Raw genomic sequence first — 16,144 nt, 5'->3', positions numbered from 1 at the left:
CTTTTAACCCAGGTAGTCTTTTAATCAAAAGTGCCCACTTTCAAAATCGTGGAATCATCTAATAAACTTTTTTAGCAATCTCCTTTTCATTTTCTTTTTCCTGTTTTTGGCAGTGTTTTTCTTCATGCACGTTTTTACTTTTCATTTAGAAGAAATTAGTGTTGTTAAGTATCATATAACATGTCTGTTAACTCTCCATTTTAAACGTATTTGGTTCATGATCAGCTTGTCACAATGAGGTCTGAAATGCAAGAAGAACTGTTATGTTCTCACCGGGATGAATAAATTCCTAGTACATTGCCTCATTTTCTAAAGGATTTCTTCTTTTAATACAGTCTCTCTGACACGTGTGCATTTGCTTTCTATAGCTATCTTTATGTGTAACTTGGGAGCCCCAATAGTATCGTTCTATCAAGTATCAGTATAGTAAAACTATCCTCTTTATATTGGCAAAGCGTCTATTGTCTGAATAAAGACTGAGGAATTGGGCTAGGCATTTGTTGTTGATCATTGACATAAATATCGCAGTATACAATTGGGCCAGGAAAGCTATGTGCCATTCCTGCTTTTAGGAAGCTGTATTTGAGGCTTAGCACTGTTGGCTTCAATCATGCAGTGCTGAAGTTAGTGGCAGTCCTTCCCTTGTTTGTAAAAGGCTTTGGTTCAATCCCATGCTGCTGACCAAAAGTTCTGTGCTAACGGGTGGGCTTTGATTAATGCTGAATTTAAATACTTGTTTTCAGTAGATTATAAAGCTAAGCATGCTATAGATAGCTTATAGGTAGTTAAATATGTAGTGATGGCTCAATAATGGACCAAAAAATCCTTAGTCTGTAAAGACTATGTAATTTAGTGGTATCTTTGTACAGTACTATTAATGTAATGCTTTTATTAACATAAATACATACTACATATTTAATCTGTTAAGAGAAATCTTGAATCTAAACACAGTCGTCTTCTGCAGCCAGAAACTAAGCTTACAGCAGCATTCTTCACAAAAAGTGAAAATCCCAGGAGTCTTCCTTGAGAACAGGGCAGGAGTAAACAGAGTGTAATATTTATTAGAGCAGAAGGAACTTTCCTTTATCAAAGGCGGGGGTTGTGGGGGGAGCTAACTTTTGTGGAAGGTGGTGAATTGTTGGAAGTGAATCATACTAGGGATAAGACTATGATTAACCATGAGAGAAATTTAAATGGAGACATGGTAGCTTTTTCATCGTTGGAGTCCTTTGATAGTGAAAGCTAGAGGTTGATGCAGAGTGTTTGGTATGTGGCCAGTGTTGCAGAATTGGTCAAACTAGATGTCTCGTGTCTTCGCTTTACAATGTAAATCTGGCTCATTCCCAATCACTTGCTTCCAGCTAAATATTGTGGTCTGCTCAGGACTTAAATTACTTTATTGGTTCCCCCAGTGTCTTTTTAGGTAGCCTACATGAGAACAAACAGAGAGGAAACAAAACAGCATTACAAAGCAGATAAAAAGACAGGGAGTATGTACCACAGACAAAATGAATCTTGAATTACCCGGGTTTTTTTTGGTTTGTTCTGTTTTTCCAGGTAGCTGTGGGGCTTCCTTGGACCTTACAGATCCTTCAAGAGAAACTGCACCTGGTGCGTGGGGACAAGTGCACAGTTTTCCAGTTCAAGAAGCCTTTTTGCCAGTACAGAGCTTGCCCATGTTGCGCTGTCATGAGAGGGGAAAGAGAGGATTTTATCATGGGCAGTCAGCATGGGGAGATTGCCAACTTGCCTCCAAAGAGTAAGGACACCTCTGCTATTCCCGCAGCCTGTTGCTGTGTCCTAGCATCATGTCATGACTATCAGCAGAACTGGGCAGGATTTGAGCTCCATGCTTTTCTGTCACTTGCTCTCAGTCTTCAATGGGGAGTCCTGCCGACAGTGTGCATGCAGCGCTGTATCCCAGGCAGCTGCGGGCCATTTGACGTGAGGTCAGGATGCAGAAGCAGAGTCTGGAAGCAAACGGGATTGAGGAGACCCATTTGAAAGCCAGACTTCCCTTTTTCCTGCCCGGCTTGTCTGGTGCAGTGGAAGCATGTGGGATGGGGCAGTCTGCATTCTCTTGCCCCAGGTGTGCAGCTGCTTCCCCTGCAGTTTCTCCAGAGCTTCACGCAAAGTTCCCTGCTGCAAACATGGGCAGATCAGGGCTGTGGGAGTCATCTGGGCTAGCACTGAGAGCGCAGTTGTGAACTAGCGCAGGAGGGGCTCTGTGGGGATGTTTGTGTGTATGTCTGTGTGTTTCTTTTTTTCAAGACCAGGTCAGTAACTTGTCTCATTTGACCACTATGATTTTGATCTGATGTTGGGAGCCAAAAGGCAACTTTTGCTGTTGGCAATCCATAGCCTAACATGCAACCATATACAAAAGAGTATCATCAAGTATATGAGGGGTAGGAGTCTTTTATATATATATACTTATATATACACACACACTTTTCAAAATATGTATGTAAAATATATATACTTACTCAATTGAGACAGGTCCACCTGGATTCCTACAGGACATTCTGACCCTGTAGGCACAGAACATGTAGCTAAACTGGGTAATTAGAGAAGACAGCGAAAATTAATAGGGATCTAAACCTTTTTACAGACATAGAGGATAAGAGTTAAACTTATCCGGGATAAATGGGGTCTAAAGGGAAAGGTCATGATTGGCTGCACACGATTGAAGTACAAAAAATAGTAATAAGAAAAAAAATAATTAATAAGGATGAGATGGATCATCAGAATGAAGGATGCTAAGATGTAGAGTGACAACAGACATATGTTATTCCACCTGTCAGAGAGTTTCATGCGTGCTATGGAGAGAATAAGTGACGGCTTGGAATTGTTAGTGCTAAATGGGACCTACAGCAGATCCTACTGCATCTTCAGGCTTTGTTTTGCCAGAAATGAGGATACATGTGAACAATTATTCAGTGGAAGGTTGTTTGAATATGCTATTATTTCCGAATCTTTTTTGGACTGCAAGACTGTAATACTTTGGAAAGGCAGGTGTGATAACTGTATATACTATCCTATTTGGAGGAGGATTTGAAGAGGTTAGAGATTACTTATGTTTCAGTGGTAGCCTGCGGCTAGGTTATCTTTAAGTGAGTATAGAGTCACCGCTTCAGAGTCTTCAGGTGTTCTAAACATGTATTTTTTTCAGCACCATTCACAGAAATAATCTTTCTCATAAAGGAAGTGGCCAATAAATACCTGCAAAAGAACAGATAACAGTAGTTTAAATAAAGGACTGAATTTTGGAGCTCTTGTTTCTCCTATGAAGCCTAGTGATTAGGCATTAAGGCCAAACACTTAAAGAATTTTTTTTTTTACAGAATTGATCAGTCAAATTTTGAAACTAGAGAAAAATAGGTACCTCCATTATGCTATTTGTAAGGCTGACTAGTGCCTATTCAACATTAAAAAAAAAACCCACAAGAAAAGAAACAGGAGAGGCAATAAATTAAACACATAGATACACAAACCCTAATGAACAACAGTTAGCAGAGACAGTAACAAAGACCAGAAATCTTAAATCAGGAGATCTATTACAGGAACCTTGAAGAGGTTCAGCCAGATTCTTTGATGATGTGTGATAATCATGTTTTTTTTTTCTTATCAGAATGGGTCTTACAGGAAAGAGTAAGTTTATGAGATTGAGGGAGGATTGTGGGACTGTGCAAAAAATTTTACAGGATTTTTTAGGGGGAACAAAACCAGCTCTGCACTCCACAATCTACATATAAACGTTATTTTAAATGTCTTCTCATTGTATAACTGCAAAGTGGCCACATGTGAAGTAATGCAAATAAATGTTAATAATTAGAACTATAACCGTTTGTTATAAAACCTTTTGTTTTGTAATTTATGTCTGGCATTCAGCTATGTAGTTATTTCTGTAACTGTTGAACTGTGACATGTAACCCTTATAATCAACAAAAACCGCTTTCACTTAGTCTCCCTTTTATACAGACCCTTTAAAAAATCTATGTAAATATACTTTTTCATGGACTTGCAGAATCATTGAGGTTGGAAGGGACCTCTGGAAGTCTCTAGTCCAACCTCGCTTCCTCAACACAGAGTCAACTAGACCAGATTGTCCAGGACTGTGTGTAGTTAGGTTTGAAGTATCTCCCAGGATGGAGACTCCACAACTTCTCTGGGCAACTTGTTCCAGTCTTTTACCACTCTCAGAGTAAAAATGTTTCTTCTTATGTTTATGTGGACTTTCATGAATTTCAGTCCACTGCCCATTGCTTCTTGTCCTGTCCTGTCTCAGCTTCTTCTCATATGTCAGGTGCTCCAAGCCCTTAATCAGTTGCTCAGTGCTTTGCTGAACTTGTTCCATTATGTCCATGCCTTCCTTGTACTAGGGAAGCCGAAACTGGACCCAGTACTCTAGATATGGTTTCACCAGCACTGCGAAGAGGGGAAGGATCACCTCTCTCGGCTGTTGGTGATGCTTTTCCTAACAGAGGCTATTGGTCTACTGAATTACTTAATTTGTGCTTAAGTGGTAAGTTTATGCCTTGGCAGCCAAACTCATGGGACTAATTAAAACGGACACATGGTGGCATCTTCAGTACTCTGACTCTTGAACGAGAACTAGGCAAAGCAACAGTAATAGATGAGCTTAACAGGTACTGAGGGGAAGGGAAATTTCAGGGCATGATTATCTCCTGTGGCAGCACTGCTGAATGTTGCTGTTGTTGCATGCTGATGTTTTGGGGCACCCTGCTTCAAATTGTGGCTGACATTTCAGGTGAGTTACCATGGTGTGGTCAGCAGAGCTGTTTAGATGGAAGGGCACAACTGTGTCCAGCAAGGCCACATTTTGCCACTGAGGAGGGCTGATGCAGCTTGGAAGCCTGGCAAGAGAAGAGGGCCTTCGCAAGCCTGGCCCAGCAGGGTGTGTGGAAGGGGGCCGAACTGCCAAGGCTGAGCTGACCTGGCTGCACTGCACGCACGGGGGCTGGCATGGTGGGACTGTGAGCGTAGGGAGCCTGGAAGGGTTGAGAGGGTACGTTTAGGGTCATGACTGGCTTGACCTGGGCTGCATCCCATGTAACAGGCTGGCAGAGCTTAGGTCAGAGCTTAGCTGGATGTTATGAATGGGGCTGACAGGAAAGCTCAGGGCTACAGGTGGGACAGGGCCAGGGCGGGGGTCCTGTGAGGGGGACCCCGGGGAGGTACACAGGGACCTGCGTGGGGCAGGCGGGGGTCCGTTGGGGCTGAGGGTTGTGGGACGGGGCCGAGCTAGGCCGGGGGCCGAGCCCGGCCGGCGCCGCCGCGCTGGCGGGGCAGTGCAAGCTGTCGCCCCGCTTTCGCAGCGGACGAAGGTGGCGGAGGCGGCCAGGGTGCGGCCGGGGCGGGGAGAGGGAGCGAGCGCGGAGCGGCGGCTCCGCCTCCGCCACACCCGGTGCGGCAGGAAGAGGAACAGCCGCGCCCGCGCCCAGCTCCCGGCCGGCCCCGGCCCAGCGCAGCGCCATGGCGGCGGAGGAGGTGGATGGGCTGGCTATGTCCCGGCCCCACTATGGCTGTGAGTAACTCGGGCGTCCGGGGATCCTGCGCGGCCGCCAAGCAACGACCTGCCCGGCGACGCCCTCTCCGTCCCTTCCAGGGGCCGGTGCTGGGAGCGGAGGCTGGGGGCCGCAGGCGGGGGGGGAGCCGCGGTGCCTTGGCTCTGGGACTGGCCCGCGGGCGCGGTGGGGCCCGCCGGCTCTCGCGCCGGCCCCGGGGCGCGGCCCGCCGTGCCTCCCGCGGCGTGGGCGCCGTGGGGCGCGGGAGCTCGTCCAAGCTCGACGTCCTTCCCCGGGCGTTAGAGAAGAGCGCTGGGAGAAGGCGGTAGATGGGCAGCGCAGGGGCGTCCTCCGGCTCTCCCGCCGTCGCCTCCCGCGGGCGGGCTCTGTGCCTCGCCCAAGATGTCCGCCGCGGGCGGGGGGGAGCGCGGGGCGGGGGCGCCCCTGGTGGGAGGGGATGCGGCGGCCGCCCGGCAGGAGATGGGCGCGGGGCCGCGGGCGGCCGCCGCGGCGATCCCTGCCTTCTTCCCTCCCGCTTGCTTCGACGATGACGCCTGACTTACCGGGCGAAACGCGCGTTCCGATCGGCCACCTCCACCTCCTTGTCATACGCTTGCTGTGGAGAGGGAGGCTTTAGTTCAGGGTGTCCGAGGTACGTGCTCGCTTGAGCTAGGACACCACGTCAAAAATGAGCAAAGGCGGGGAAGAACGCGGTGCTGCGGTGGGAGATGCCGCAGGCGGCAGCCGGTCAGACCGAGCCGTGCCAGCCGAGGCCGGCGGCGCAGGCTGGGGAGGGCGGCAGCAGGTGGAGTGCCGGAGGAGGGCTGCGTGCTCGACGCTCGGCTTAAAGTGAGGAGGAAGGATTGAGTTGGGGAGTCGGGAGGGCAGGGAATTTTTCCTTACTGGTAGGCGTTACCCTGTGGTTTGGGACAGTTTTCAACTCTTGTGATTTTGGGTGGGGTTGGAGTAATCAGAAGAATGCTTTTGTGGCACTCCAAACTGGTTTCTAAGAGACCCTTTGCAGTTTGAACCAAGATCTTGTTTGATCCCAAGTAGTTGATACCTCTTCACTTGCATGTGTTTGTTGAAGGCATTTTAGATGTAAGCTAACGTTTGATTAATAATGGTATGAGACATCTCATATTTGTCAAGTTGGTCCATGAAACCTAAAAAATTGTGGTGTTTTTTTGGTTTTGTTTGTTTTTTGACATGAGAGCATGGATGAGGTATTTAGCTGTAAGAGTGGAAAGAGTGGGCTTTATCACTGAGGCTTTGAACACACAGAATCTGGAAGATATAGGCATATACCCCTATGCAGGTCCTCAGCTTGATCCGAAGGTGACATGCGGGTTGTGGATCTGAATGATTCCCTTCCAGAAGAGGATTCTGAGTAGCATTTCCATCTTTTTTAGGGATGGACTATAAAGATACAGAAGGGATTATATGATGTGAATATATATTGTTGTCCTTCCTTAACCTTTGACTGACAAAATCGGAGGATAGATGGAGGGACATGTGGTCACTGACGTGCTTTTGAGGAAGAGAAAGGCAAAGCTAGAAGAAAATAAGAAAATGAGGGATTGTTTCTAAGAAATTGGAAGATGGGAAAAGTTGGATCACAGTCAAATTGAGAAATGAGAAAGAGGGAAGATGGCGAGTTTATGTGACAAGGAAGGGATGATAAGGAAGCAGGGTCTCTTCTGTTGCTTGTAAAGAACAGATGTATTCGGTCCTTCATTTTTATGAATCAAATAAAACCTGTGATGAGTTTCTGTGGGAAAGGTTGGATCTGATTTTTGGTGTGCCCGTTCAGTTACATTCAATTTTTAACTACCTGAGAATGTGTTTTGACTATTTGCAGCTGTCTTGGATAATGAGAGATTAACAGCAGAGGAAATGGATGAAAGACGACGCCAGAATGTAGCCTATGAATACCTTTGTCATCTGGAGGAAGCAAAGAGGTAAGAATAAGTGGTTTTGAAACTGCTGCTGCTTTAAAAGAAGTTGTGATATTTGGTAAGGGAAATAATTTGGATGCAGCTTACCTCTTGTCTGTGTTTCTTAGTGGCTATATAGATTCATTTTAAAAACCAAACAAAACCCCCAAAACAACCGACCCGTGATGTGCTTATCTAACATGTTCTTAAAGACTTTTTGTAACAACGACTCCATAGCTCTAGTGCTCCAGTATTCCTAGCACTGGATAGGTTCTCCCTGGTATCTAACTTGTATATGTCTTGGTGCAGTATTACCTTGCTACTTATCAATGGACATGAAGAACAGGTTATTCTCTTCCTCTTAACTTCAACCTTTTACAAATTTAAATTGTAACAATGTATTTCCCTTGCACTTATCTTCTCTTAGGCTGAAGACCCAATTCTTGCATATTTCCCTGTGGGTCCTATTTAATAGATCTGTAGTACTTTTCCCTGGATTGTTCTGACTCCTCTCCACTCACTCCATGTCTTTATAGAAGTGCCCTGCCAAAACAGAGAAAAGTTTTCCAATAGGGGCATTAACATGCATACTTATAAGAGCACAAGGATTATTTTGCTTACCCTGATAGATATGCTAGTACCATCCATTACGGCATGGTATCTACATTTTCATAATAGTATGATGTAATAGAGGTTTGCTGAGTTGCCACCCTTTTCCTTGAGGTGTGCTGAAATTTGTTCCTCATCCTGTGTTTATACAGTCTATCGTGTTTTCCTGAGTGTGTTACCTTTTACTTGATCCTGCTGAATTTGATTTTTCCTGACCTTTTTTTAATATGTTGAAATAACTTTGATCTTATTCCTGTCCTCCAGCGTGTGTGTAGCTTTTGTGTAATCTCCATGTTTAATAAGTATGTAAGCATGCTGTATTTTTTCATTCAGACAATTAATGAAAGTATGATCGGAACACAGTAGATGCTATATATCTGCTATTAAAGGAAAAAGAATGAATATTAAAAATGAATGCATGAAGTCTTACTGTTGGTATTTTTAAAATATTTTTGCAAACATTCAATCCTATATGCTGTACATGGAGAATAGGAGTGAGACAGACCAGTTTGTCTGCTGCTTCCCTCCATGGCAGTTGGGTCTTTTCATGCCTTTGTATAAATTGAATTTTTTACTTGAAATTTAAAATGTTTTTTTGAAGCTGAGATTGAGACCAAAGACAGGTTTTCAAGAACAAGATTAAAGAAAAAAGAGGAGAGGTAGTGTTTGTATTGGTGACTCCCCCCGCCCCCAACGCTTTTGAAAGTAAGGCTAGTGTTTCAGTTTGCATTTTGCAATTAGTCAGGAAATGGATTGTGAGCATTTTGTAATTAGTCAGGAAATGGATTGTGAGCTTAGACTTTCCTCGTTCCCACAAAGATCTAGGCAAACTAGCCAATGTGTATGCCACAGAAAATAACTTCAGGAGCAGTAGAAAAGTACGGAGCATGCATAAAAACATGTTCTAAATAGTCAACAGCATGTTTTGTCATGGCTCACTGAATACTTCAGTCTGCCTTTGTCCTTCAAAAGATGATATGGGTTAAGAGCCGGAAAACTTTTTCTTCCACTGGCTGGTGATGAATTTTGGATAAATTTGTGTAAGTTTTCCCAAGTGAGAAAGATGTGTTTCGCTGTAGTGATTTTATTGGGGAGAAAATGCTGAGTTTGTACAAGTTCACTGCTGGCAGAGTATAAAGAAGGACTTCATTCCAGGATTTAAATAGTTTACACTGCCTTACCAAGAATGTATAGTATATTTTTGAAGGGGCAGGGAGCACTCAGTTTATGCTATAGTCTTTTAGGTGCTTCGTAACAGTTGTAACTACTATAGATTCACAGAGGCTGCTTAGTTACTAGCAGATAATAATTTTCTGTCTATACAGATTTGGATGAGGTTTGAAGTAGTGAGAAAGATCTGACTATATGTCAAAATACCTCCTTCCCTTTAAATCCAAAATCTTTAGGATCAAATGCTGGGAGACAGGGAGAGATGAGTTGCGCTGTAGTCACTGTCAGTGCTTGAAGAAGCCCCAGATCCATCACTTGTGGACTCTTTCTGTCATTGGCCTCCCTGTAAATGCTTTCCGAGGTGCTTGTTCTCTGTTCAATTCCATGTCCAGGTTTGCAAAAAGAAATTCAGGCAAAAATACCGAACACAGCAACGGCTTTAATGTTTTCATTAAGTTCTTGCTTAATCATGGGGACTTACTCTTTAGATAAATCATCTTTGACTCTAAAGTTTCTTGGCCGTCTTATCTCTGCTTCTGAGTATTGCCTTGGTATCGATGAGGCTGAGCAGCTGGACATTTGATTTTGCCGCACCTTGTCAGAAACAAGATGTTTTCACTGTTTTGTCTCAGGACAAACCTTCAGATGTTTCAAATAATGCCTAGTAGTTGCCAGTATGTTTTGTGAAGAATGAAGCAACAGCCGTGTTGCTGAAAATGCAAGTACTGGTGTTACAGCCTTCCTCGTATCCACTTATTTGTTCAGTGGAAGGTCTGCTTGGAGAGCTTCAAATACCCCTTTTCCAACCCTCAACCCATGTTTGCTTAGCGGCCTGCAGGCTCTTCATGCATATGTGAGTGGGAATTACTGACTCCTATAGCTGAAGCCATACCACTTTGCATACGAGTTGAAGATTAAATGACCGGAAGGAGGGGAGCAGACTCCTTAGTTTAATGATTAAGATACACAAGTGAGAGCAGAAAGGCTTGAGTTCATGGTCTGCTCCCAAGAATTTTTCTTCCTCACTGAGCAGTCTTTTTGTAAATTGTTCTTTGAATTTTTTTTATTACTACTAGTACAACCTAAAAGAGGGCTCTTGACTGCGTTGTTGGAAAGGAGTTTATTTAACAAAAACAATTAAACCAGAACTGTAAGAAATCATTATTTTGAAATTAATGTCCTTGGTCTGAGATTTTCTGTATTTGAGTTCTTTGCCAGTAGTGTAACTGAGACATAATGTGTGAATTAGATACTGTAGCATTTTCCTTGTGCTATTGATTTACACTGTCTCAGAGCTATGGGTATGGATGGGAGGGTTTATAATCTTTATTCACAGTGAGAGATTTTCAGATTGGAAGTTATATCTATACGGAGAAGAGGAGGACCTAATAGCTGAGGAAGGTATCTGGTGTGCCCTGTGTCACGCTCTCAGAAGCTGAAAAGGTGAACGTTGTAAAGTTGGTGGTGTCTGAGGCTGGGTGGGAGGCGGCTGGAGAACAATTCTTAGCAGTCCCCCTCCTCTCCCCTGTGATCGTATTATCATACTACATTTTAATATTGCAGACACTGTAGTCTGCATTCAGTTTTTCTATAATGTAAAGGCACCTAAAATTATGTGAATACTATCACGCTGATTTGCATTGCATCAGCATTGTCAGAGGCTTGCTATCCCTTTAACCAAGCAACAAATACAGAATCTAGAAGCAGAAGTGATTTTTTTTTCGTAAACGTTAAAAGAAGAAGGTAAGATGGAAATTGGCTAGCACCTAATTTCATACTGAAATGAAAAATCCAGAAAAGTCTGGATTTTTGAATTGTCTGATGTAACAGCACATCAGAAGCTTTGAGTATTTCATGAAGTTGTTTGGACTACCTGTCTGCTAAAGAGCATACATCAGGGGCATTATCAGAGGAATATCAATAACTTGTACTTATTTAACGGTATTCCAGCCTGTTTTGTTTTTCTTGACCTGTCACTGTTGTTCTATTGTTATTTAGCAGTTTTTGACTTCAGCTACTGATGTGCAACAGTCTTGTGAAACAGGCATTATTCTTGCTAGTTGGAGAAAGGGAGGCAGAGTTTGCAACTAAGTTGCTCAAGATTGTGAAAGACATTGAAATGAAAATTGGAGCTAAAATGAAGTTTGTGAATAGAGGGATTCCTGTACTATGCTTGGACCAGATACCTCTTTCTTGAATAAAAATGCCTTTATGAATAAGTGTTGTTTAATACTTCAAATTTGGTGTTTTGTGTTTGATTGGTTGGTTTTTTGGTTGGTGTGTTTTTGGTTTTTTTTTTGGTCTCCAAATCACAGTAGTCTATACAGAAAAGCCATGGCAGTACAGATAAAACTGTAAGAAGTACTCTGTTCTGTTGTGACATGGAAGCTTGTGCTCGCAGAACGGTAAGGGTAGACTTATCTGGAATAGAAGCAACCCGAGAGAACTTTTTTGTTGTCCTTATCTAGAAGTCAGGCTGGTGCACTATAATATTCTTCATCTGTGTTGTATGATAGCCTTTTTTTCCTACGTGGCTTACTTGTTGGGGTATTGTGGCATTTTCGTGATGAAATTAGTGGTATCAATTTGGCAAAGGCTTTTTCAAGCTTTGTCTTTCACTGTGGAATATTTTAGGTTCTCCAAGTTGGAAACTGGAATGTTGTTGGCTCTATTGTTTCCTTATCTGGCTTGCTGGGTGATGGTACCATGCTTTTCCCCTGGCATAGTAGGAAATATTTTCATTCTGGGTTGTGCCCTAGCACGGTGTAAGCATTTTAGTGCTCAGATTGTGGCTTCCAATAACTGTATAACTTCCATTGTGCCCGAGCAGTGTGTTTCTTCTTGTATGTATCAGGATGGCATCTGACCATGTGTGGTTTTTTTCTCCTTTTTGGGGTTTCTTGTAGAAGATGTCCCTATTGAGCAAGAAAAGGATGCAGCTTGCTCTTTATTGCTGATTTAATCTGCTCAGGATTGAAGTGTACTGTCTGTGATCTTGTGGTCATCCCCTTCTCTCTGACAGATTGGAACATGGCTTAGTGTAAACTGATGATACGTTGAGAGAAGTCTGAAGGGTCTTTCCCATTGATTGCTTCTCTGTAAGAATTACTTTCCCCTCTCCCTCATGCATGCTCTCTTTAAAGTGGGGAGCATTTTTTTGGACTAGAAATCTAATGTTTAAAGAAAAAATCTGGTCTTCATCTTTTTGGGTTTCCTACTTTTAGTTTGAGAGTGTTTGGATGGATATCATTGTCTCTTGGAATTTGGCGTAGTCATCCAAGATCTGCTTAAACACGTTTCTTCAGAGGTGTGGGATGTAGAAGAATGAAGAGGAAGAATTATAGAGGACACCACTTTCTGGACAAATTGAACACATCTAGAGTTAGTGCTAGATGGGAAGCTCTGTAAAGCTTATCCTGTGAGTAACTTTGTAAAGCTGGTTCATCGGTGTCTGTAAAGGTGTAGATATCAGTTGTTGAAGGAGCTCTTGTTTGAAGATAAAATATTTAAAATAGTACACTACAGCTTAAATCTGCTTGTGAAGGGAGTCTGATAGTTGCTCTTTTACACAGAATTAGTTTCAAGAGGCTTCTTCATTGCAAATGAGAGATTTTTCAGAAAGGCGATAAATTACATTGGTTCCATTCTCTTATTAATCTGAACTTGGAAAAATTGAGGTAGTTTAGTTAAAATATGTGTCTTATGAGACTCTGTGAAGAACAGGGCTGCGATAGAGAGCTAGGTACCAGTAAGGTAGTTTGAGAAAAGCAGGATTAGGCTTTCTCACTTACTTTTGTACAGTTCTTGGTGTGCCTCAGATAAGCAAGTCGTTTGCAGAATATCTTATGTAAATCCTGCTTAAATTAATCTGCAAATTAGATACAGGCAAGTTTCCTCTGGGTTTTGAAGCTGTAGAGTTAGCGCACTTACCTCTTGGAGGATTCTGAGGATGAAGTGGTAATAGCAGTCTCTGGAGTACCGCCTAGAGTACCACGGTCCTGGTGGTGTGAACCAGAACTGCAGTTGAAGAATTTCAATTTTTTTTGCTTTGTTTTATTATAAATGTCAAGACAGCAAGAATTGTAATGTAACTCTGGAAATGAAAAATGAAAAAAAAGGTGAGGATTGTTTTGGGCTTATCTCTGAGCTCGTTATTTTTTTTCTTGCTCTCTTTCTTTTTGCTCTCTTTCTTTTTGCTCTCTTTCTTTTTGCTCTCTTTCTTTTTGCTCTCTTTCTTTTTGCTCTCTTTCTTTTTGCTCGCGCTCGCTCACATTATCTTTCTCTTTCCTCAGACTTAGGCAAACCTGACTTTGTGGGATGGGGTTTCTTTTAGCTTTTAAAGGTATTTCTGTTTGCATTCATATTCTAATGTCCAGAGTGTATGCAGCCCAGCTACAGTTTAGTGTCCTTCAGTGATTTATGAGCAATTAATTGTATTACCTCAGAAGCATAGGAAATTATTGCAACTTTGCAAATTACAGAAAAAGAGAAGATAATGGAGTGGATCTTAAACTGTTCACAGACTAGGAATGAAACATATTCTGTAGTTATGATATGTGAAAGCTATTTTGCCTTACGGAGGTCAGCCTGTGTCTATATTTAATCCATCAGATCATAATGGTCCCCTCTTAATAATTGCTAGTCAATATTGCATGCTGGAAAAGATCTAAAGATGGAATTAGTTATGTTTAGAAAACATCTGCAGTAAGTTAGTCAGTAGCCTGTAACGTAGAACCTAAGAAAGTGTTCCTCTTATTGATGAGGTCTTCAGACTTAGATGGGAGGCAATCCGAGAATTCTGAATGATGTCTGTCTGGTTTGCCCATGTTTTATTTCAAATGTGTAACTTCTTTTTGGAGATCTTTTGTTTTTGTTTTCCAACTTTAGAATGAGGCCTTTTTTCTTTTTTTTTTTTTTAAACCATTTGTAATATTGAAGTATGATTGGATTTTTACAGTTACTGAGTCAAGAGAGAAATAAGCTCATTCATAAACTGATGTATTTGTAGACATATTTGTATGTGAGGAGTCCTGATATCTTCAGGTATAATCCAAGTCACAAAATTACAGGAACTGGCATTTGGCCAGAAATGACTTATATTCCCATCAGAAGTGACCCCTCTAAATCAGGTGAGTGGGTCAGAAGGTCACTAATTGACATAGCAGAACTTACTCTTATGTGGCATAATCAGGGTTCCTCTTTTTATTCCAGGCTAATCAAGACTTTTTTCTTTATTTCCTTGTATTTCCATTTTATTCCTTGTAAATTGGGTCACGTACTGTTTTTTGGGTTGGTTGTTGTTTTTTTGGGTTTGTGTGTGTGTGGTTTTGTTTTTTTGTTTTGTTTTGTTTTCTGCTTCTGTCAAATATGATGCAAGTCCCATGTTAGATTGTAATCCATTAATATTCATAGATAATATTTTATTATCAATAGCGGTAAGTTGAAGTAGCTGCTCTTTAGCTCTCACCACTTCATCTGGGGCTTCTTACCAGCTCCTGTTTGGACTTGAGGAGATATTTCTCTAGTTTCTGTACTGTTTCGTTGATGACCTCATGCAGCTGGCAGGGAGTGGCTGTCTGGACTGGAAGTGTCTTGGAATGCACATTCAGAGCTATATTTTCCTGAGAAGTGGGTGGAGAGAGGTGGGGGGAGGACAGTGATGGAGTACCACCATCTTTGCCTCACTCTGAATACTTTTTTTATGACTCACTGGAAATAGTAATGAAAGGCAGGCCAGGAGGAGAGAAACAGCTGTTCGCACAAAATTCAATTCAGAGACCAGGGTTTTGCTGTTTGGATGGTGGCTTGTGAAGGAACATTGTATGTCATGCAAGAAGAGAGCAGCCCAAAATAACCAAACTGAGTAGTTGTCACATAACAGTTCTTGACTATTGGGTACTGTGGAATGCTTCTTATAACCCTTATTTGCAAAAAATCAACTTAGTTTTGAGGTATGATAACTTTAGTGATGCTATACCTTCCAAGCATTTAAGCTTATTTAGTTTCTAATGGTTTCTTTCTTTTTGCCTTCTGATTGAGGCAATTAGCTTTGGCAACAGAATGGTTGAATGTGCCTTGAAAAAGATTTTTGCGTATGTGATAATGAAGTTCCTCATGACTGTGTTCTTGGTACTCATCTGAAAGCTCTTCAGGACTAATCTTTTCAGTAAACATGGCAAATGTGATAGGATCCCCAGCAGCAAGAGCAGCTAAGGTAATTTTTACCAGTTGTTGGCAGTGTTTGCAATGGAACAAAGAGGAACCTCATATTTACTTTTACAGGGCAAAAAAAAAAAAAAAAGGATTTCAATACCAGAATATTAATATGGTCTTTGGTTCAGCTGCATGTTGCCAGGGAGGGTACATCAATCATTAGGAAAAATCTGGCCTATGTTACTCGCTAATTCTTTGCTTTTTGGTATCTTTGAACTGAAAATGTCTCTGTGGATAATGAGAATGTTCTGGGACCTTTTAGCTGTGGACAGCACTTGTTTTCCTAGCTCTTTGTTTGAGAGGCCATGTCTTTTCCTGCACAAACTGTACTGAAACGCATTTAAATTTCCACCTACTTCTGTAGAAGAGAACACTCCTGATGTGATAAATTTATTTTACTTTGTTGTAGTTAGCTCTCTGAGAGATCTTTCATCTTCTCGGGTGATTCCTTGATTTATTCAGAGTTGGTAGAATGAGTTATTTCAGAAAGAAGTTTTTGTTTGGGATTTTTGCATGGCTGTCTAATGCCCTTGCTCAGGTGAATTGGACGAAGAGCTGAGGCTGTCTGCAAATTTTTGTCTTCTGATCCTCTGTGAGAACGTGTGCCAAGTCTGTGACTGTAACTGAACTAAAAATATTTGAGATTCATATGTAGAGACAATCTCCATCTGCTGGAGTATGAGATCC

At 42.2% G+C, this 16,144-nt stretch overlaps 1 protein-coding gene across 1 annotated transcript in view; it reads left to right on the top strand.

Moving 5' to 3' along the window:
- The first annotated feature begins 5,440 nt into the window (after nt 1–5,440).
- IQGAP1 (IQ motif containing GTPase activating protein 1) overlaps nt 5,441–16,144 on the top strand; it is a 75,950-nt gene continuing 65,246 nt past the window's right edge. The window contains exons 1-2 of the mRNA XM_075159579.1: nt 5,441–5,548; nt 7,390–7,489. Of these exons, the coding sequence (XP_075015680.1) occupies nt 5,497–5,548; nt 7,390–7,489 (152 nt within the window). The 5' untranslated portion in view covers nt 5,441–5,496. The remainder of the gene's footprint in view (nt 5,549–7,389; nt 7,490–16,144) is intronic.

Source organism: Calonectris borealis, chromosome 11, assembly GCF_964195595.1.
Source record: "Calonectris borealis chromosome 11, bCalBor7.hap1.2, whole genome shotgun sequence".
Lineage (NCBI taxonomy): Eukaryota > Metazoa > Chordata > Aves > Procellariiformes > Procellariidae > Calonectris > Calonectris borealis.
Note: the sequence above shows the minus strand (reverse complement) of the source record. Positions and strands in the feature narration are given on the sequence as shown.